This window comes from Lactuca virosa, chromosome 7 (assembly GCF_052849685.1).
Source record: "Lactuca virosa cultivar CGN04683 chromosome 7, Lactuca_virosa_CGN04683_v6, whole genome shotgun sequence".
Classification (NCBI taxonomy): domain Eukaryota; kingdom Viridiplantae; phylum Streptophyta; class Magnoliopsida; order Asterales; family Asteraceae; genus Lactuca; species Lactuca virosa.
This window is the reverse complement of record NC_136432.1, coordinates 173922764-173945670: the sequence shown is the minus strand read 5'-3', so window position 1 is coordinate 173945670 and position 22907 is coordinate 173922764. Positions and strand designations below refer to the sequence as shown.

Sequence of the window (22907 nt, the reverse complement as noted above, 5' to 3'; positions counted from 1 at the left end):
ACTAGAAGACGAAAGTTGTAAGTTATTATTTTTTTCATAGGATTTCTGGAACCCATTACAAAAATATGCCTAAAAACTAATAAAACTACAGAATGGAATCATGAGCCTGGAAATGTTGAAAAGTAAAAGTGGAACCAGGCTTTAAAAAAAACTATTAAGATACATGTAGTAGTAATAATAATATATCATTATATTTATATCCCCCGTTTGTTTGTGTGCTTCTTGTATGTATTATCTCAATCAACTTAGTTGTATTAAGTTTGTTGGCTCGCTCAACACATACCTCGGTATTTCATATTTAGTACCTGTAAATGTAAATATCACAAAAAAATTATTAAATTATATACCCAAGATATGAAATGCAATGGTGGGTTGTACCATATGGTACAACCAAGAGATGCATTTGTTGATATGAATGGAAAGGAAAGGAAAGGAAAGAGACCTCCTTCATCATAACAAACTGTCATATCGGGTTTATGAACAATGACACCAGCACTGTCTATGATTGCTTGAGCAAGCTCTATATCAGCTTCTGCTGCCGCATGTATGGCATCCCATATTTCTTTTTTTTTTTTGGATAACGTTAAATATTTATCAGAAGAAATGAAAAATAAGTTTTTCTTAATAATATTAGTAATAAAAAAGTAAAATGAAATTACCTTTCTTGCCACCGTGGTGGGGGGCTGTATCCCAAAACTCATCACGCATCTGCACAAGCTGACTCCACGTCACCGGGCGTGGGAACTTCCATGGCTTTGGCTTCCTTATCTTTTTTGTCCTTCTCGCTTTAATATATAAAATAAACAAAATTAATGTCATTTTTTAGCAAAATAAAATAAAATTGTAACATCAGGAAACAAGAAACAAAAAATCCTCGTTTGGACATGGTGAGACTTACAGTGTTCTTTATTTAGTGAAGATGGATAACAACCCATTTTTGGTCTCTAAACTTCACAGGTAGAGAGTGGAGAGTGGAGACACTATTGTAATAGTATTCAAGGCAAATGAAGTCTTTCAAGAAAGATTTAAATACGAGTGGTTGGGTACTTGGGTAGCTTCATTGTTTCTTTCTCGTGATAAAAAGTTTGAAGTTCATGTGATTCTTCTCAACTTGTTTTTCATTGGATAATTAAATCAAACCCATGAGAACAAAAAACAACAGTTTAAAGTTGATAAGATATTTTTCTTTTTTGAAAACAGTAGCTTTAGCACATATCCATGGTACAGCTTCACCATGCATTCACAAGCTATTTAGAAATGGAACATACACGGTGAAACAATTTGTTTTATAAGACAATGAACTATTATTTTTGTACATATTTATTTTCTATTTTATATTTTATATTTGTATATGATTTATCATTAAACTTACATTTGTTGCTCAAGAAATACCATTTTAATAGGCAAGTTGGTTTATTGTTCAAGAAAGACCATTGAACTCACATCTTTCAAACTCATTTTTTACATAATTTACCATTAAACTAATTTTTGTACATATTTAGTCGGTTTTGTCTTTTTTGGTCATCTTCTATGGCTAACACAACTACAAAGAAGAAATATAATATTAATTTACATATTTGTTTTTTATATGATTTATTATTAAACTCATATTTATTCTTCAAGAAGTATCATTCTAATCGGTAAGTTGGTTTACCTGATCAAAAAATACCATTAAGCTCACATTCATCAAACTTATATTTTTATACATAATTTACCATTAAACTAATTGTTGTATACATTTAGTTAGTTTCTTCTTTTCTAGTCATTTTCTATGGCTAAGACAACTACAAAGAAAAAAAGATAACACCACTTTACATGTTTATTTTTAGAAAAGCACTATAAAATGTACAATCTTTTCATTCTCCTCTCCAATGAAAACGCCACAACCCTTCACTTTATTACCTTTGGCATCTTTTGTGCCTCCATTCACACCTTTCTCTGTACTTCTCACCTCCTATTTTACGAAAACCATCATACTCCGCGTTATATTCTCTCACCACTTTCTCCTTGAATCGTTTGCCATTAGCACCCACCTCTGTTCAAGGATATCAATTTATTTTTATTTTTATTTTTATTTTTAATACAAATTTCAAAAACCCTCTTCAACACATTTCATTCTTAATGCTAGCTTCAAATCTTTGTTACCTTTGAAATTTTATCGGGTTTTGACATGTGTAGAAGGCTCATAGCATACTAATACTCTTGGTGCGATAACATCAACTTACATTGGTAGGGAGACACCCTAGAAATAATTTCTACCTCTATAGACATTGATTTTTTATTCTCTATATTCAGATTCACCATCACTATTTTATTATCTAAGGTCAGATATACCAACGCATAATGTTACCATTTGTGGTAACATACAATGAACAAGGTCTATAAAGTATTTTGCATCATAGTCGTCATATAGGCTATAGCCAGACAAAATTGCCAAGTTTAGGATATTTGAAATGATAATTTGCTAAACATAACTTTCTCATCACCAAACTTACCTAACTGATAATGTGCTATACCAGACATCAAATCCAAGAAACAACTCATCAAATCTAACGTTATGTGCTATGAAACATCATATCTTTCTTCCGTGTCCTCCTCAAATAAAAAGTGCTCGTAAGTACCTTATTTTATGTGTTTGAAGATATGTGATTTGGTTTCGTACTTGGATTTGTGTTTGAAGATATGTGATTCGGTTACCATTAAGCTGTCCTATATACCAAATTTCCCACATTTTGCAAAAAAAAAAAAGTTTTTGTGAAACATAATTTTGCCTAAAAGGTCAAAGATTGATTGGAAGCTACATAATTCCACTATACAAAGTACAAACACTTAAAGCAACTTAGAAATGAACAACAATATATCTTAAGCCATAAAACAAGTTGTATATTATAATAAGTCTACAACACTACAATTTCACAAAACCTTCTCTAAGTATAACGATACGAATCACCATACTTATTCCTCATATAACTAAACTTCCCCTCCTCAAAGTTGACCGGTTGTTGCTTCAAGTCAACCGTACTCTTGTGCTCCCCATACACAACTTTATCTTTATCTTTATCTTTATCCTTATCTCTAACCCGATGCTTCGTCCTTTCCTTTTGACTTTTTGACCGAACATGTGGGCCCACACCACCACCACTCGACCCATAAAACTCCGCGTATTCTTCCCTCTTTGAAGCCCGATGCTTTAAAGGATCTTTCGATGATCTAACCTTAACGGGCTTTGTTTCTGAGTATTTCTCATTTGGATTATGGGCCTGATGGGTTTCGGAAACCGGGCCTGAAGTTCTGTGCTTTTGGAGTAACGGGCCGGGCTCATCTTCGGGCATGATTAAGGAATCTTTTAATGGGGTGAGCCCTTTTTTGGGGACTTGAAATGGGTTGAAAGAAAAGACGCTGGTGAAGCCTTCGAGGGCTAATTTGGAAAGATCGAGGATGAGCTGGCTGAAAGACGGCCACCCCGCTTCTTGTTCTTCCCTCACACTTTCCACATTTTTTGTGATTTTTAAGGTTTTCTCTTTGCTTTGTAGTGGCTTACTATCACTCTCCACCTTTTCCTGCCAATATGTTGAATTAGGTTATAGAAAATTAAAAAGATTTACCTTTTCTAATATTATATAAAACATGAATTGGAAAAATGCATCAAAGTCTTACCACTTTTGAGAAATATGATGAACCATAACCTTGTTGAATCATGCTTACAACATATCCAATTGCTATAGCACCCATTACTAAAACAATATCTGTAAAGTGAATAAAATGTAAGATGTATTTGGATTTAGTTTAGTCAAATAAAGTCAAGGTCAAATATGTAGATAAGTGTTCAAAACCTGTGGAAGAGACAGAGGTGGAGTGCAAATCACAATCTTCTTGATTGAGAGAAATTTGTCTAAGAGCAGCATTTCCTCGATCAATAACAAGCAATGAACATGTTGGTCTCACGTAAATTACATCAAAATCAGATGAAAACTGTGCATCTTCACTTGGGCCATCTCTGTATCCTGCTACATTTGATTTTCCTCCAGCAATTGTTGTCACACCTGTAAATAAATCCGTTTTTCAATAATCTTTGAAGTGGAGTAGATTTATGAGGTGAAATGGATCTCAAACCTGCTTCACCGATCTTTCTAATGGCAAGATTAGATGTATCAGCGACATAAACATTCCCTTTATCGTCCATTGTAACACCTTTTGGATGATCAAAACGAGCATCATTTGGTTTTCCATCTACGTGTCCTGTGTAACCCTGGAAGGATCCGGCAATCAATCTTGCCCTACTATCTGTGTTCATAAGAATTGTGTAATTAGTAGAAGAATGTTAGATTTAGGAGAAGGTGAGAAATAATGAGAAAGCTTACATTGAGATAATGGAGGAGTGATTCGAACGATGTTGCTATTGACTGCATCAACAGCGAACAGTTCACCATCTTGCGAGACTCTGATGGAATAAGGCACAACCCCTAGCTGATTCCCTTCTACTACAGTTTCTACTAAATATCCATCCTCAAATTGAAGAATATTCCCATCTGTGTATCACGAAATTAAAAAAGTAAAAAAGGCAATCCACATTATCTACACATAAATCAATCGATATCAATTGAATATTCATAAAATCTAGGGTTATTGACTTAAATCTAGTGGTATGTATTTATGGAATGAGAAGATAAACAATAAAATAATGAAAGTAACGAAACCTAGAAATAAAAAGTACCTGATAATGGTGATTTGGAAGAAGACCTAGCTGTCCATTTGAGTATGGAAGATAATTGCTTAATCACCGGAGCTGATTAAAAACGACGGAATCATGAATACATGTAGCACAGAAACTGAATCATAGACAATCGAATTTGTTAAAGAGGGAGAGGAAGATAGCATACCAGCAGGAGCAGCTTGAGCTTGAAACTGGAACACGTAAATGGAAACGAGAGTTGAGAAAATCAGATAAAGAAGTGAAGAACTCATTTCTCTCATAAGAGAAAAGAAGATCGGAGTTGAGTGTTGTGGCCGATCAGCAAAACTGTAATGGCTATGGAGGTTAGGTTTTGAATGGAACTTCCTCTGGTAATATTAGTGTTCATACCCCAAATCCAGTTGAGTTTTGCTCTGTTCTCCACTAGCAACTTCACAACATCTTCACAGTTCTCAATGACCACTCTCTCTCTGCTTTCTGATTTTTTTTTTTTTCTCTTTCCTTTTGTTTTTACTTTTTCCCCCTTTTATCGCAGTATCTTAAAAGGAAGAAAAAGAGCGAGTAGCATGATAAATTGTGAAACGAATGGGAACATCTAATCATCTATGGGCTAGTATGTGGTTATAATTGGTTTTGAACTTTTGGTTAATCAAAAAGTTATTTTAATTAGTTTTTTTTTATTATTTATTTATTTTATTTATGTAATTTTAGCTTATAATTATTTTTACCGAAAAAATTTATATAAATAAAAACCACAGCTTATCGTTTTAATCTATGCCAAATATACCTTCTTTTTTTTTTTTAAAATATTTATAATACAAAATGGTGATTAAAATGTTTATGATTTACTCTTTTGACAGGTAAAGTTCTTAAAAGCGAATTTATATTTAACTTGATGTTTTGTATTTATTTTATCATCGTAATCGGTTATAGTTGGTAGCATGGGTTTTTTTTGTCTACGCTACAAACACATGGCGTTGATAGTATCAAAGTAAAAACAAGAAGTTGAAATTACCTTCATAGTATTTTAAACTATGTTGTTTCTTCTGCCGTTTTTATAAAGCTTAAGTTTCATAACATTTTTAACTAAGGTCGGGGATTGAAGCATAATCGAATGGGTATCGAAAATCAATTATTAATGAAGGACAATGTCTTCATCTTTTCATCACAATAGACCTAACATTGATGGTGAATATAAGATCAACTCCCCAATTTAATTCCGTTGTGGTATGACAATGAAATGTATGACATCAAGGACGTAATCAAACTCATGTAGACGATTTTAAAGTTGCTCTGTTCATTTGTAAGTAAGTTTCACAAGATTATACAACCCTACACTAGTTTTTTAAAATGTGTAAGATGGAAGGATAATATAGAGCTTCCTTTATGGGATTGACCCCAAGCAGTCCAACAAGTTGTAGAAAACCATTATGTTCGGCATACATATGAAATTGAAGTCAATTAAAAAGAGATGATAACTTGGAAGAGTTAAAAGTTCAATATATGAAAAATGAAAATTTAACATTTAATCCCGATGTCTTTATCATATATATAAAATAGTCTTTGGCATACAAAATATGATTGACATTTCCTTTCACTTCTTTTTTTATAACATTGGAGATGATGAATGCAAAATTTCTAATAACAAAGTTAAACGAAGTATTTAGTTTTAATTAAAAATACAATTTTAACATGGGATCATGGTTAATGGAAATGTTATCTAATGTGGTTTGTGTTAATCATAATGTATTATGTTTTATATTAATGGTAATGTACTTTGTGTGAACCATAATATATTTTATGTTAATATGTAATGTGTTAATATCAATGTACTTTACATAACAATACATTATTATCATGTAATGGTATTATACTTTTCGTAACCTTACGGCCTGATGAGTAAATCATAACAGTGACCAAAACGGTAATGTAGTTTGCATAATCTTACAGACCAAATGATATCAATCATCAAAATAGGACCATAATGTGCTACTGATAAAAAGAAGGAAGGATGTACCTTGATTCACTTAAAAGGCTTGAACCTTGATTTTGTTTGAATGCCCTTGAATTTGCTTCAAATTATTGGTAACATCACCCTATAAGACTATCCTTTAGAGTGTGAGTGAAATGCTACTAGATTGTTAGAATCGACAAATACTAAGAGTTGTACTAAGTGCTCACTACTTATGAGTCTGATTTTGTAAACCATTTATATTTGGGAGTTTTGGACATATAAGATGGACTAAGGTTGAGATAGATGCATATGCACTTTATTTATTTGTTGTATAATTATCTCATTTAACATATTGAGTTCATATGTTATTTGATCTTTCATGGCTACTCATTAGTCAAAACTTTTTTTATTTGGACAATGGATGAAGGTCATGCTTTATGCTTACCAAACCTTTAGTCTGATATGTATTAAACCTTTTTTTATAATGGATTGATTTTTTTGGAATTGGAAAATATATTAAAAATGACCCTGCCTAACAAGGAGCTAGGCAAAGGAACAAAAGGAGTACGGAGAAAAGAAAGAGCAAAAAGGAAAATTACATGCCAATAAATGGGTCAATACTCCAATTAATCCAACCGGGGTTTTGTATCTTGCTCCTATGTTTAAACCAACTGAATACCATTGATTTGACGAGGTCTGCATCTTTAGTAGGGGGCTCTTAGAGTTGTTAAAAACTCTATTATTTTGAGCCTTCCATATACTCCAGATAGTGCCATAGCAAATACCCAAAAGGGTGTTCTATTTCTTACCCCATTTATAAGCAAAGTCTAAAATTTATGCTATGGAAATGCAAGGAGACATTGTCTGGCAGCCACACCATTGAAGAATCCACTCTCAAACAGATTTAGCAAAAGAGCAATCACAAAAGATGTGATTAGAATTGTCATGACCGAAGTTACAAAAGTTGCAAGCTATGGAGTTAACATAAACTCCACGGGATCTAAGAGCCAAGGCAGTGGGGGTCCTATCCATTTCCACCCTCCAAACAAAACAAGTTACCTTGAACCTCTTTAATCCAGTTAAAGGAATGATAGAATGGGTCTTATTTATACTTTTGGTTTAATCGAGAGGGTTAAGTTGTCATAAGATAAAAGATAATTAACTTCTGTTGATTGATTGGTAAATTAGAAATTAGGGGGTGTTTGACAAAAAAGCTTATTATTTATTAGCTTATATCTTATTAACTTATTGACTTATAAGCTAATAAGTTAGAGGGAATTGACTTATGAAAAAATAACTTATTAGCAGCTTGCCACAACTATAAGATATTTTTATCCAAACACTTTTTTAGCTTATAGCGGTGTATGATATTTTGCCAAACACCCCCCTAGTAGGTAGAGGTATAAAAAGGATCCTACAAAGGGCTTTTAGCCCAACGGTATCCAATGTTTCCCTCCCTCCTTGAGGTTGAGAGTTCAAGTCCCGTCGTGGACACATGTGAATTTAAAGAGTAGTCTACGAGTAAGTTAGATTTGCCGTTAAAAAAAAAAGAAAAAAAAACACAATTGGTGCCTATATAGACATTCTACTGATCATAGGAGGGAGGAAAACCAAATGTACGTTTGTTTTGATCAAAGAGAAAGATCAAGAAAGCTATTCAACATAGGTTTGATAACACGTGCGATTTATTTTTGGTTGTAGGTTTGATGAAAGAATATAAATAGGGATAACCAATTTTGTTTGTTAAATTAAATTATTTGTTTTGGTTGTATGTTCGATGAAAAACATGAATAAGAATGATTTGTGTTTAGTTGCAGGTTCGATAGAGAACATGAACGCAAACAATTTCTAATTGATATTGTTTATGAAACTATGAGATTCGATTTCCCATCAATGCTAGATCATCTATAATACCCACCACTAATCACTATAGTGGTGGGTGCCACATCATCATCACATCCTACCACTAAACCTATGAGATACGCACCACTACCACTACCACTACCACTCCACTTCACGTCATTTTTTATCTTTTAATTCAAAAATACAATTTTAAAATACAATAAAAACATATAATTTTTTTAAACTAGTTTTTTATTCAATAAAAAAAATATTACATTAATTTAAAAAACCACATTACTTAAAAAACTAGAATAAAAAAAACAAACATAAAAATTCAAAAAATAAAAAAACTACTGTTCGTTCATGTTTTGTTTGTATAAATGTTCCGCGACATCTTCTCGAAGATTAAAACACGTTTCACTGTTATGAATCTCAACAACTCGTGCTAAAAATTCAGTCGTTCCGGGTACACACTCTTCAATCGGGATAACTACGTCGTCCGGATCAAACGTGTAAATCGCTTTACCTTCATTTTCAATAATCATATTATGCATTATAATACATGCATTTACCATTCGTTTAATTCTATCCTTATCCCAGAGTCGTGTAGCGTATTTCACTACATGTCATATCTGCTTGAGGACTCCAAATGCCCTCTCGATATCCTTTCTCGCTGATTCCTGCCTTTTTGTGAACAACTCTGATTATTCACTTTGAGGAACCGAGTATGCCTTCATAAATGTAGAATAATCAGGGTATATCCCATCACAAAGGTAGTAAGGTGTAACACCCGGTTTTGAAAAGTACTTCGGTTGCGGGTTTGGAAGCCCAGGGTATAAGCGATTCGGTCTTTTATGGGATCTCGAGTTTATCTGGAAGGTTTTAGGCTTGGGAGTGTGGCTAGGAGCGTAGGGCTTCCCGCCACCTTTTCATGGATATCAAGTTCGTCGGAAACGGACTTAGAATGAAGGAGTTATGGCATTTTGAAGTTATTGTCAATTTTAACCCCTAATGGAGTTTTGTGACAAGGCAGCCCATGCATGCAAGGAATGCATGCGTGTGTTTAGATGGGTACGCCCATCGTAAGTTGGGTTACGCCCAGCGTATAAGGATTTATGGTCGCGGGTGTGGAGAGGCGTACGCTGGAGTCCCTAAACCCTAATTTTTAGGGTTGGCTCACTATTTAAAGCACCTTAAGTCCGAGGGGGTGCGCCTCCCTTTCATTCTCAGAGCCTTAAACCCTAATTTCGAGTGGTAGCTTCATCCAAGAGTGTTGTGAGCTTGGTGGGTGCATTTTGGGTGGTTTGTGGTGCATTTCAAGAAGTTGGAACTTGTTGCAAAGATGGGAATCAAGGAGGAGCTTGTGGATCTGGCATTTGGGACTCATTCTCAGCTTGATGAAGGTATAAAGCTTTGATCTTGATCTTTCATCCCTTAGATCTACCATTGTGAGTTTTAGTTCATTTTGGTCCCAAGGATGGAACTTTATGGTTGAAATCCGATTCTTAGGCTTTGAGTTGCCACTCTCAGTGTTAGATGAGTCCCTAAGGCAGAAAGTTGCCATCTTGGAGGTCTTTATGGGTTCATGCATGAGTTAAGACCATTTCCATGGAAGTAGTTTATCATTTTTGGAGTTTGAGCTTATGTGGGTCATGCAAAGCCATCAAGTAAGCAACTTTATGGCTTTAGACGTTGAAGAGGACTTGGATCTGTGATTGTAGCTTCTAGATCTGAGTATTAAGCACTTAATGGGAGAATGACTTAACAGGGGAGTACGCTGAGCGTACATGCAGGTACGTCCAGCGTACACACCATTTGGCTAGTACGCTTAGCGTACAAGGGAGTACGTCCCACATACTCATCAGTATTTGGCTTGGAGTGTTTTGGGCCTCGGGTTGGGCCAGGCAGTGGACTTTGGGCCTTTGGGCCTTAGTGGACCATCAGAAGTCAGATGTTTTGGGCCAGGAATATGTTTGGGCTTAAGGTAAGGCCCATTTGAGGGGTTGGGCCCAATTTGGCAAATTGGGCCATTGGTGGGCTTGGAAAGCCTACCTAATGTTGGGCTTTTGTTTTGGGTTTGGGCCTAAGTTTGGATCGTACCGGTCCAGGGGTAGAATGGTCATTTTACCCCCATACATGGATTAAGGATTATGGTATGGGACCCAATTGCTAATTGGGTATATTGATTGGTATTGCTGAAGCTCGGGAAGTGGACATGGCAGCAACTAAGGATTTCTTTCGGGAAGCTTCTGCATTCGAGGTGAGTCTCCTCACCATACCAATGGGTCTAAGGCACCAAGGCCGGCCCATTATGCATTATGTGATATGCTAGCTGATTTCGTGTTATGTAGTATGCTAGTTGATTATGTGGTATGTGATATGCTAGTTGTCTTTGTGATGCTTGCATGGAAGACCTCAGGGGGGTTCCCGAGGCACTAGGGTGTAAGACCTTGGAGGGTTTCCATATCATCCTTAGTCAAGACCATGTGAGGGTTTCCATGGCATTGGGCTAAGACCATGTGGGGATTCCCATGGCACCCGGAGTAAGACCCTGGAGGGTTTCCAGGGCATCCTTATATGTATGGTTGGTATGAAAGTGGGCTAAGACCATGTGGGGGTTCCCATGGCACCCGGAGTAAGACCCTAGAGGGTTTCCAGGGCATCCTTATATGTTTGTATGCATGACTTGTGTGACTGATAAGGTTTATGTAGCTGTTACAGCTGTGTATGGATTATGTGATTATGTGGATTATGTGAGGTATGCTCTGGGGAACTCACTAAGCTTCGTGCTTACAGTTTTGTTTGTGGTTTCATGTATTTTTGTTTTGGAAAGGAATGGCTCAGCTTGATCGCAGCGCACACACCCATGTTTTCCGCAATGAATGATTTTAGGATGAACTCTGATAAATGTTTTTAATTAACAATGTTTTGGAATGATTGGAATAAATGATATCTATGTTTGGGTAATATTAAAACTGAAATTTTTACCCTTGATTGTTGGGTCGTTACATAAGGATATTTGTACGAATGCCCGTTCACCATGAACGACATATCAGGTGCTTTGCCGGTCCAAATATCATTGAAAATAGGAGACTGACCAAGAACATTGATGTCGTTGTGTCACACCCCCTAACCGGAGCGGCGGAAACGTTCAGGGGTGGATTACGTCATGTGGAGTATCACAACCATTGTATCATAGCAATCATAGTAAACACAACCATTACATTGAATACATATATGTAAAAGGTTTACATCTGTATATGTCTTGTTTAAATACATCAAAAGTGAAAGTAAAATCTAAAGACATGACTTTAGTTGCTCCAACTTCTCAAAAAATCCAGAAGGTACCTGTCTACTGATTTCCTGAGAATACAAGTAGTTTTGAAAAAGTATAAGCATAAAGCCGGTGAGTTCATAAGCGATGTTTTGTAGTGAAAATCTGTTAATGAATTTGTAGAAATATTTGTATGTTTCCAAGAAAATCCAATATTTTCTTAAGTAATGAAAAGTAGTCTTAAACCCTAAGACCAATTGTAAGTTCGTTATTGAATTCTGTTCTTATGTCTGAAAGTACTTGTATGTATGTCTGGTACCACCAACTGTATTGTATTGTTTTGTATGAAAGTTCTTGTATGAAAATCCCTGGCTACCACCATTAATGTATAGTAGGTTTATTACTTAAAATAAAACCATTGAAGAGTGAAATCCCGTACACAAATGATTAGTTTATACTTATTGTGAGTCGTATAACCATGCTTGATATGACCTAGAGACATTTACAACGTTCTTCAAGTGTTGGTTAAATGACATTTGTCACCCCATGCATGCCTGCCTAACTGTAGCTAGCAGTTCAGGTGTGGGATTGTCAATCCCGAATAGATCTATTCACAAATCTCACACTCTCCCTCCAGGAGACTCTGGTTATACTAGGATAGGATTTAATTCAGTACACCTAAGGGTACCGTTTTGAAGTAGTGTCTCACAATTCTGTATAATCTAGTTTACATGTAATTCTAAGGTGTTTTCTTGTATTAGAATCCGATGGATGCGGTATACGGTAATAATTATACTTAAATAATTATTAAATGCCATGCCTTTGTAGTAAAGAATACCATAAACTAAATCTGCCATAGTTTATATGTTTAGTGGTGAATAACTCTGAATTCGTAGAAGTTATGTTTTGAAACCCCAAACTATACCTATTATAGTTTACATGTATATGATGTGAATGTTGAATCTGAAAAACTATGCAATTTTGGTTGTAAGTTGAAAACGTCCCTTATGCTCAACATAGTACAAAAGGGATAAGATATCTAAATATTTTATACAAATATGAAAATCGTTTGTCTGAATCAATTGCATGAGTTTTATACTTATAAAAGTCCTTTCGTATTAGTTCACAAAAGCATTTGTGTTTGGCTTGTATTCCCCCTGAAAACGTTTAAAAATCGTAAAGGTGTAGGGGTATGAACTCACCTCGAGTGAGGAGTTTGTATGAAGGATCGATAAGAGATACTAAGTGTCAATTGAAACCTCGAACACAAATGGATCCTATTTAACATGTAATAACACATATATGATTCAATTTAGGGTATTTCACGACTTAGACATGATAGGAAACCACCCCAAGGACTTGGAAACACTTGGACTAAGTGTTAAAACCGTATGGGATTGAGTGAAGGAGGTGTACGGCCACCCTAAGGGTGTGTACGGCCCTGGGTGTGCGGCCCATGAGTGTACGACTGTACACTCATGAAAAAGTGTGCATGTTGAGGTGTTTTAAGGCCCTAAGAAGTATCAAGGAAGTGTTCTAGGTCCCATGCTTGGTTGTAATGCAAGTTTGAGGCCTAAAATGTCCATCAAAGTGGGTGCACGGCCCTAAGGTGTGTGTGCGGCCGTACACTCGTCATGTTCATGCCCAAGTTGTCGACTTTAAGGTGCATCAAGGCTAAGATCATGTCCAACCAGAAGATAGGGGCCAAACTCTCACTTTGGAGAGCCTTTAAGGGGGTGTACGACCAACCTTATGAGGGTGTGCGGCCGTACTCCTTCAAAGGATGAAGAACATGATTGATTTTGATGAACCAAGGCTTGAATCAAGAAGTCTTTCAAGTATAGCAAGCTAAAGGATGGAATACTCACGTTTTTGAAGCCTTGAAGAGTTCACGGTTGAAGAAACTTGAGAGAGAAGGGAGTAGTGTGCAGTCAAGAGGAGAAAGGAATGAAGAAAGGGGGTCTACTCGTATATATAGGGGTGGGTGACCCACCACCTCGAGTGTGCGGCCATGAGGGGGGGTGTACGGCCGCACACCCATGTGTACGGCTGTACACTCCTCCTAAGAGAGTGTATGGCCCGATTTTTGCTACTTTACGACTTGATAGCTCATCCCTAATCTCAACCTTGGTTGTACTCAAGCTTAGAACACTTAAACGAACCCTTAAACAGTGCTAAAAGGTAACATAATCGATTTTAACATTGATAGAGTTGACCAATTGTACAACATAGAAGTTTCGGGTTGTCACACGTTGTTAGACCCCGTAACTCCAAAAAACGAATGCCATTTCCACAAATTATGAGATGCAACAACTTTTAGTATTATACTTGGCTCACCTATATCACCTCGAGTAAATTGATCGCGCTACGCAATTAGAAATTTTTTCCACGCGACATGCGTACAATCAAGATTACCAAGCATTCTCGGAAATCCATGTCTCTCTTGATGAGACAAATATAATCTCTCAATATCACGTGGAGTAGGTTTACGCAAATATTCTTTGTGAAAAACCTCATACACACATGCTCAAAACCAATCTACACAATCAATTGCGGTCCTCTCGGACACTTTCAAGTACTCGTCGGATGCATCAAATGCTATATCGTATCGTTAATATCTAAGCGCAGCCGTACATTTTTGTATATTATTAAAACTCATTCTTTCTTTAGCATCAGGTTTTTGTTTAACATAATTATAACAGACATTTAAAGCATTACTAATACGTAAAAATATAGCTTTAGTTCGAATGTGTTATCATTATAAAGACAATTATCGACAAAATAATCAAGTACCAATAAGTCATGTGCGGCTTGATGATCTCGATTGACAACCACTCTTGAATGCGTTACATTCGAACTTTTTTTTGTCGTGAATGTGTTGCACAAGGTTGAAGAACGTCCAAATGAATTTTCCATCGTCACCCAAATCGAAATATTCTTAAAGAAATCCATAAATATGGTTTTTAAAGAGAGTGTAAAAGAGAATAGTTTGAATGTATAAAGGTTATAAAATTGTTGTGTTTCTATAGGTAATGTTTATATATTAAAAAAAAATAAACAATTAAGTTTTTGACCGTTGAACGGCTTCAAAGAGAAGAAAGGCTGCCATTGGTCGTGCTCCTTCGTCGCCTGCATCACGATCCATCACGGACAACGAATGATCGGGTAATGTTGGGAAATTTAGGGTTTGTGGTGGAGATCTGGATACCGACTTGGATCGTGATATCACTTTCCGAACTGATATTTCTACCCTATGCCTGAGTTACAAGAAATTCAGCCTAGGATAATCCAAGTGGACACTTACGATTCTAGGCACAGAAATCGTAAGCCAAAATGCTAGAAGATTCTTTGAAAGTATGATGAAAAACAAGAGCTTAAGATCGTCACCCTCTTCTGAAAAGAAGATCCGTTTATATAATAAACGATATTAGGGTTTTATTAGGTTGGGTCGTCATTAGTTGCTTTGGAAACAAGTAATCTTAATCCGGATTTAATGAGGATTTAGGGTTACCAAAACTAACGAGTTTCGTTAGTTTTACCATAAACACCCTCAAGAAATTGAGTTTCGTTAGTCTTAATCCGGATTTTGTTAGTAATCTTAATCTGCGCTGCCCCAAACCCTGCGGGGGCGCTGCCTCTCGACCCCAGCCAGGGGCTCTGCCCCTTGGACCCCGCTAGGGGCGCTGCCCCTAGACCCCGCCAAAGGGGCGCTGCCCCTTTGGAAACCCCGGACCCAGGGGCGCTGCCCCCGGACCCCCGACTAATCGTCGGACCGGCTTCTAATTCGATCTTATACATGCGTGCACTCCGTACAACCCCCATACATATATTAGAGTACAAACTATGAAGCCCCTTAGCTCACATGTTAGTTCCAGTTACTTAAAATGACATGGTGACACTAAAATCACCAACAGGTAATGTACACGAGCATTTTTCGTGGGCACGTAGACCACAAGCCGGTCCGTGGTCTGTATTCCGGACGGCCATATAGATTTCCCATTATGTTGATGCAAGGTTTTAGGTCGAGAAGACGACCATACATAAGATGATGAACATGTGCGTTAGAGTTTCAATCACTTGGTTTTGTTTTTTAAAGCTCCTAGATGGTAGGGAAGGAGGTGTAGGGTGGACATGGAGATTAACTATAAATATAAGTAAAAGAGAATAAGATAAAAATAAAAAGAGCGTGCCCTTATAGTTTTCTTTTTAAAGTGTTATAAGAGGGACTAAATAACAAATATTGCTCGACACCACAATGGAAAGTGGACTAAAGTTGTAATTTCAATTGCACAAAAGGGACTATTTCTATAATTTATCCTACCAAATATATATATATACAAGGTACAATTACTACTCTACCCCTCTGAGTACAAAAGTCTATAACTAAATCCCTCAATACCACTAAGGACAAAACAGTAAAACCAAACACGACCCAGACCTACCTTCGAGCGTTTTTAAAATAGCAATGTCTCTGCTTAAACCAACGGACATTTTTATCTCCTGTTATTTCCGGTCGCCTCTCCTCCCCCTTGCTATATTTCCTCCATACATTACCTCAAACTTCTCTGTAAATCGCCATTGTTGTAGCTAGTTAATCGTAATTTAGTTCTGGTCTACTTGCTAGTGAAAATTACTAAACAAATGCTGAAAATCATATCAACTCTCTAATAAGCACACACACTCGAAGTTTCCTTCTCGTTGCTTTGGTAAGTATTCGATTCACCGGAATTTTCATGTTGTTTCTCTCGAATCTTCCTGCAACTGGATTTTATTAATACTTTATTTGCCTTTGTTTGTGGAATTTCTTTGTTCTTTTCCCTAATTAATCCTATTTTAATGTACGTGTATTCAATACTGTTTACATCTAATCATTATTTTATTAAATTGTTTACTCAACGTTTCACCTTTCCCTTACGTTTCAATTTCTTATACTTTCATTACTTCTTCAGGTGTCTAGTCAAAAACGCGTTTCTACTCCAATTTGCGAAAGCTACCTCTTCGGTTTTAGTTTCTGATTGCAGTCGTCGCCATTGTAGGCGCTTACGATACCTTGAGATTTACATCAAGTGTCGCAATTTCTCGTTGAACGAAAGGTAATTTCTCACTTGACTGACATTAACACGATTAATTCATTGGATGCGTTTTAATTCTGCGAACTACCCCATGTTTGAAACAGTTTTGATCATTATGATTAATGAAATATAGTAGCCGATCTGATCCTCCATGTGATCTATTTCCTGCCATTCCTGAGCTTTTTCCACTTTTTCTACTGTTGTGTTCTGTAATTTGGACATAATAGTGCAGAAAAAAGGCTCCTAGATCGATGAAACTAAAGGGCCATTCACATATAATCTGGTTCATGATCATTTCAAGTAAAATTGAGGACCCCGCCATTTTTGTCCCTTTGTGTTGGCTATCATTTTTTACCCTTGGGTAAAAGTAAAAACATATTATAAAAAATATTATACCCTTTTCTCTACCAAAGTATACTTTAGGTTGAACTTCTTTCACATTTAAAATTATATTTATTACATTGATTTGTTTCAATAATAAATTTAGTAATGTTACATGAACCATATATAATTATATATAATATACGTATGCATATCTGAGAATTGGTCCCCACAATCATTGCATTTGTGATTAATGATCTTGAATCTTGATTTTGATGGAGTTCAGCTTGTGTGGCTTTTACATATGCCATTTGTGTTGATTTTGGTCTCTCCAATTAGAATATTTACTTTGAATTATTGCACTTAATGTTAATTTTTCTGATAATTCTAAATAATGCTCTTTAGTGGGTTTTCATGTTTTAGTCAAATTTCTTTATACAAATGAAAAACAAGTTTTTGTCTCTTTTATGAAATATTCTTTTTTCTCTATTCTTTTGGTTTTAATCTCATTTGCTCTTTTTTTATAAAGCAGGATAGATCATAAACACACAAATGGCCTCGATCTAAGAGTTAAAGCATACTCTGCTTTCCCTCCTATTTAATAACGTTCTTCCCCTTTATATCATCATTGTTGTAGTCTTTATCATCATCTTTTTTTATAATCATTCTGCGTAAATCATTAGAAAAACCATCGTCAATCTCCTTCTAAATCACAATCCCTGAATAATCATTGCCAATTTCTTTGTTGCAGATGGATTCAGTTAACCAATCTGCGCTTACCCCAAACAAAACCAAATTAGCTCGAACTTTCGCCAAAGTTTTACATATTCGATCTGCAAAAGTCAAACATGAAACGCCAATCACAGACATCGGTCAACCAAAGTTCTTCGATGAAGAAGACGACAAGTTTCAGAGAGCGATTATGGATGCGTTTATCGCTAAAGTGTTTTCGACAATTTCATCTGTGAAAGCTGCGTATGCACAGTTTCAATACGCTCAATCTCCTTACGACGCCGATGGCATTCAGTCGGCTGATCAGATCGTGGTATCGGAACTGAAAAACTTATCGGAGTTAAAGCAATCGTTCTTGAAGAAACACCTCGACGACAGTTCACCGGAAACCACCATACTGCAGGCGGAGATTCGTGAACAGAAGAATCTGTTACAAATGTATGAGATAACCGGAAAAAAGTTAGATAGTCAGAAAAAACTCAAGGATTCAGAGATCATCTTCTTAAAAGAGAAATTAAACGAAGCTAACAGAGAAAACAAATCGATCGAGAGAAGATTAAACTCGAGTGGGCCATTATCGCGTCATTTTCCATCGTTTACCCTAAACGATTTTCCCTCAGCTCTTCGTCAAACGACGAAATCGATTAGAAGTTTCGTGAGATTTATGATCGGAGAAATGGAAGTCGCCGACTGGGATATCGACGCCGCCGCCGGCGCAATCCAACCGGATGTTGTTTACAGCGAGATGAACCATAAATGCTACGCGTTTGAGTCGTTTGTTTGTCAAGTGATGTTCGATGGGTTTAACCACCGGAGTTTCTGCATTTCCGGCGATTCCGAGTCTCCGACCACCGACCAGTTCAACGAACTGAAATCCTTCAAACCTAGAGAATATTTAACACGAAAACCAAAATCCATGTTTGCGAAATTTTGCTGGTCAAAGTATTTGAGACTTATCCACCCGATTATGGAATTCTTACTTTTCGGGAATTTGAATCAGAGAAATCTGGTGTCCGCCGGAAAATTCCCGGAAACAACGTTCTTCTCGTCGTTTGCTGACGTGGCAAAACGAGTATATCTCCTCCATTGTCTAGCATTCGCCGTCGATCCCGGGGCGTCGATTTTTCAGGTCAGAAAAGGTAGCCGGTTCACGGAGGTGTTCATGGAAAGCGTAAACGAAGAACCGGTAAAAGCTTCGCCGGAAGTGGCGTTCACGGTGGTTCCAGGGTTTAAAGTCGGTAAAACCGTTGTACAGTGTCAAGTGTATTTGACTTGAAGTATGAGGTTTGACCATGATCTGATCGGACGGCTGACGGCGGACGACGGTGATCTCAATTCTCATCTGGGCCCACAACGGGCTTAAAAGCATGGATCGCGACGGAAAGCGGCATGGAGCACCGGCCTTTTGCTCCCGGTGAGGTGGGCAGTGGGCCTACGTGTCTCTTTTGACAACTGGTATTTTTTGAAACCATAACATCCGAAATATTAATTATTTATCTTGCGATTATATTAAGTTATTATTAATATTAGATATTTGTTTATAGTAGTTATGTTTTCAAAGTTTCGAAGGGGTAAGGACTAAAGGGTAATGCTTAGAACGTGTGAACTTGGTTTTGTTCAAAGCATTCCTGACAGTGTAATTGTATGTATCTTCTTCTGGTGACTGACATGTCAGCATTTAAAAATGTATCGATTTCATATCACATGAAAACAAGCCGAAAAGTTTGAAAAAACTATTACAACATAAAATCAGTATTGTACTATTGTAATTAAAAAACATGTGATTAATTAAATTAAATCAAAATCTAACGGCTACATGTATGATAATGGTTCCAAAAGATTTGCATTGGTATGTGGAATCTACTTCTTGTTGCACGCGTGGGGTATTCCCTAAAGTAAAAGACACGTGGAAACCGAGACAAAACTTCGCATACCAAGACATTGGTTATGTACATTTCATATGTAAAGCATCATTTTGGTTTAAGACCTTTAAATTAAGTAATATTGTGGATTTGTGGTGCATAATTGAAATACATAAACAATTGAATGGAATTGTCATTGGCATTGTTATTGCTTCCTATTATTGCTTCAAAATATTTTCCTTGATCCACCGTGTATTGAGACATTATATTGACCAAGCTTGCTATGTTCAGTCTGATACACAAAATGGCATACATTAAGACCGTCTATTGTAGCCGGATAATGAACTTGTCATAATATTCTGAATCGATAAATAACCTTCTAGATGTAAACCAATGAACCATCATTGACCTTCCTATGATACACATAACCATCATGCGGTCTCCATTACAACCCATGTTCGACCATGAAGCTATCAAATACCATGTACCATTGTCTTAGTGACTATTTAAACTCATAAAATAGTTTATGCAAAACACACACACACACACAATCTTGTTTGTTGTTACGGTGAAACATTCAGTTTAAGACATGACAAATCCTTTGTAGAAGATGTGGTGAAGAAATATCGTCTTAGCGTCCAATTGCTCCAATTCATGTTAACCATTGACAATAATACATGGATAGACATGTATTTTGATAGAAAAAGAAATTGTTGTAGTCGACCCCTCCTTTTTAGCTATAAACCCTTAGTCACAAGTCATGTCTTAAATCTCTTGCCCGATGTCTATTTCATCATGATGGTTGGTTAAGGCACCCCCATGGTTGTAGGAGTCCGAGACATCCATTGTTATAAAATCTTGACGGCTAGGGCTGTGGAAATACCATTATCCTCCACATGTTTTACTTTTTGGATATCCTCTACCTTCTTGCGAACACTTCGTTAAACCATTGACTTGTCATAAGAAGTGATGTCTCAAGTTATTATGACGTGCTTCTTGCATTGAGAACAACCTTTTCATCCTTTGACGTTGTCACCACATACCAGAATATTAGGACCCAGAAAATTAGGATTTTCGTGTGAGGCTCTAACTTGTTGTCTCTTATCTGGTAATATGCCAAACAACTAAAAAGTTAAAAACTTGAATGATCGGCTAGTTTTCTAGACCATACTTCAATCAATGTCTTTTAAACCAATAAACTCACCGGTAATCAATCCACCAAATAATAGATTATGTTGATTGCCTAGATGCAAAAGCACCTACACACCCCTAACATCGGGAAACAAATATATTTCCCTCGGGCACAAGGTGTAATTGATCATATTTCCCTAAAAGCACCAACCCAGATATCACACTGTTAGGAAATTAGACGATACTTGTAAAAAATTAGAACATATCTGATGTCACATGTCAAACTCTGATGACCCTCGTTAGGAAGTACTATGGATAACACACAAAACCAAAAGCACACAAAGACCCAATATTTACGTGGATTGGTCAAGATGACCTACATCCACGAACAGGAGGGGAATATTCTTATTCACAAAGTTCTCAAATTGAGATTACAAGTATAACTAGTAGAGATTCACCTACTTATTTAGGATACAAGATACAAAGAATGAGACCCATGAATACTTAGCATACATCCTTATTAATAGATTAGGGATAAACCTAAAACCCTAATGAGCCAAGCCCATCAATCCATCGGCCCATGAAAGGTGTCAACCAATCACAATCTGCCATGCAACTACTTCTAGAACCTTCAACTGTGAGAGACATTGCATTAGCACTATCTATGCTCATGATGGCTCATCATGTGCCACTACTAGCGCATCAAGTGCCATGATGACACATAAGGTGCCATGATCGTGTATCAGGTGCCATTAAGTGGCACACCTTGTCACTTAATGATACATCATGTACATGGCATTAAGTGGCACACCTTTTCACTTAGTGCCACCACCTGGTCTTCCTACATACATAATCCAATAGGCCGACATTGGTGCATTCTATAGTGAGGAAACTCAATTGAATCACAAAGCCAACTAAAACCCAAGTCAATATCACGCCGACCATAGCTAACAACTCTCACCGCCAAAAGATAGGTGTTAAAAAACTCCTAACAATTCACACAAGGCAAACCCTAAGTCTACCTTCTAAAATAGAAATTGACCAAAAGTCAACCATGCCAAAAGTCATCAGTAAAAGTCAACAACCAAAGTTGACTTTAGTCAACCGCCACGTCGTAGCCTTCCTTGGACACATCATGACCCTCATATAATCAAACGGATGAAAATTTCCTAGTCGCAACGCTGTGGCGACCTATGGCCACACCGTGGGCGCTGAGATTCCAACACCTTAATGTGTTAAGCTGTTTCCTTCGATTCCAAGAGTTACAAAGTTCAGATCTGGTCCAATATATGGTCTAAATGGATAAAATTTCCAACTTTATCCATTAAGACACCCAAATAGATCAAGATCTCAATCCCTAGGTCCAAATAAAGCCAAATTTCACAATGTCTTAACCATTAAGTCCTTAATATAAAAAAGTCCTTAATCCAACCACTCAAGAAGGGTTTATAATACCAAATCTATCATAAAGGTGAAAGCTTTGTCGACATGTATATCCAAAACAAGCCTAGAATCCATTTTAGGTCAAAATGAGCTAAAAATGATCAAAATTTATGCAAAAGATAAGAACTCCAACCAAAGTCTAGATCTACAATGTATGATGCTCATGGGGCTCAGGAGAGTCATAAAGTTGCCAACTTTATGAGTTCCATCTTTCCAAACCTACTCAAACATGAAGAACATGGGACAATATCTTAGATCTAGCCACTTTAAGCCATAAAGATTGAGCCTTTGACACTTACAAAGGTCCAAAAGCTATGAGAGATGCTGATGATGTTGGTTCCTTGCAAGTTCCACCAATGGAGCACCTTTTTCTCATTCTTCTCTTTTTCTCCAAGCCAAAAATGCTCCAAAAAGGTTAGAAATCACTAAGGGAATGAGAGATAAGGTTTCTCTGAGGTATAAGGGTGTTGGGGGCTGGAAAAGAACCCTAGAAATGGCTTAGAGAGGTTTAAATATGAAGCAAATCCTAACAGAATCATGGTCTTGGGCTAGAACAACTACCACGTCGTGACACAACTTGGGC

At 36.7% G+C, this 22907-nt stretch overlaps 3 protein-coding genes across 3 annotated transcripts; 1 reads left to right on the top strand and 2 right to left on the bottom strand.

Annotated features, from left to right (window-relative positions):
• Nucleotides 1–11: 11 nt before the first annotated feature.
• Nucleotides 12–1016, bottom strand: LOC145125148 (uncharacterized). Its single transcript, XM_079060637.1, has 4 exons — nt 899–1016; nt 660–785; nt 443–562; nt 12–305 (listed from the first exon to the last, which is right to left on the bottom strand). Exons 1-4 carry the CDS (start codon nt 933–935, stop codon nt 241–243), a joined length of 348 nt encoding a protein of 115 aa, XP_078916763.1. The 5' UTR covers nt 936–1016; the 3' UTR covers nt 12–240.
• A 1823-nt stretch (nt 1017–2839) lies between these two features.
• Nucleotides 2840–5260, bottom strand: LOC145125441 (NHL domain-containing protein). The gene is made up of 7 exons (XM_079060907.1): nt 4881–5260; nt 4715–4786; nt 4362–4529; nt 4114–4284; nt 3834–4043; nt 3658–3746; nt 2840–3560 (listed from the first exon to the last, which is right to left on the bottom strand). Exons 1-7 carry the CDS (start codon nt 4972–4974, stop codon nt 2928–2930), a joined length of 1437 nt encoding a protein of 478 aa, XP_078917033.1. The 5' UTR covers nt 4975–5260; the 3' UTR covers nt 2840–2927.
• Nucleotides 5261–16259: 10999 nt separating this feature from the next.
• Nucleotides 16260–19586, top strand: LOC145124933 (protein GRAVITROPIC IN THE LIGHT 1-like). The gene is made up of 3 exons (XM_079060412.1): nt 16260–16469; nt 16713–16856; nt 17908–19586. Exon 3 carries the CDS (start codon nt 17908–17910, stop codon nt 19162–19164), a length of 1257 nt encoding a protein of 418 aa, XP_078916538.1. The 5' UTR covers nt 16260–16469; nt 16713–16856; the 3' UTR covers nt 19165–19586.
• The last annotated feature ends 3321 nt before the right edge of the window (nt 19587–22907 follow it).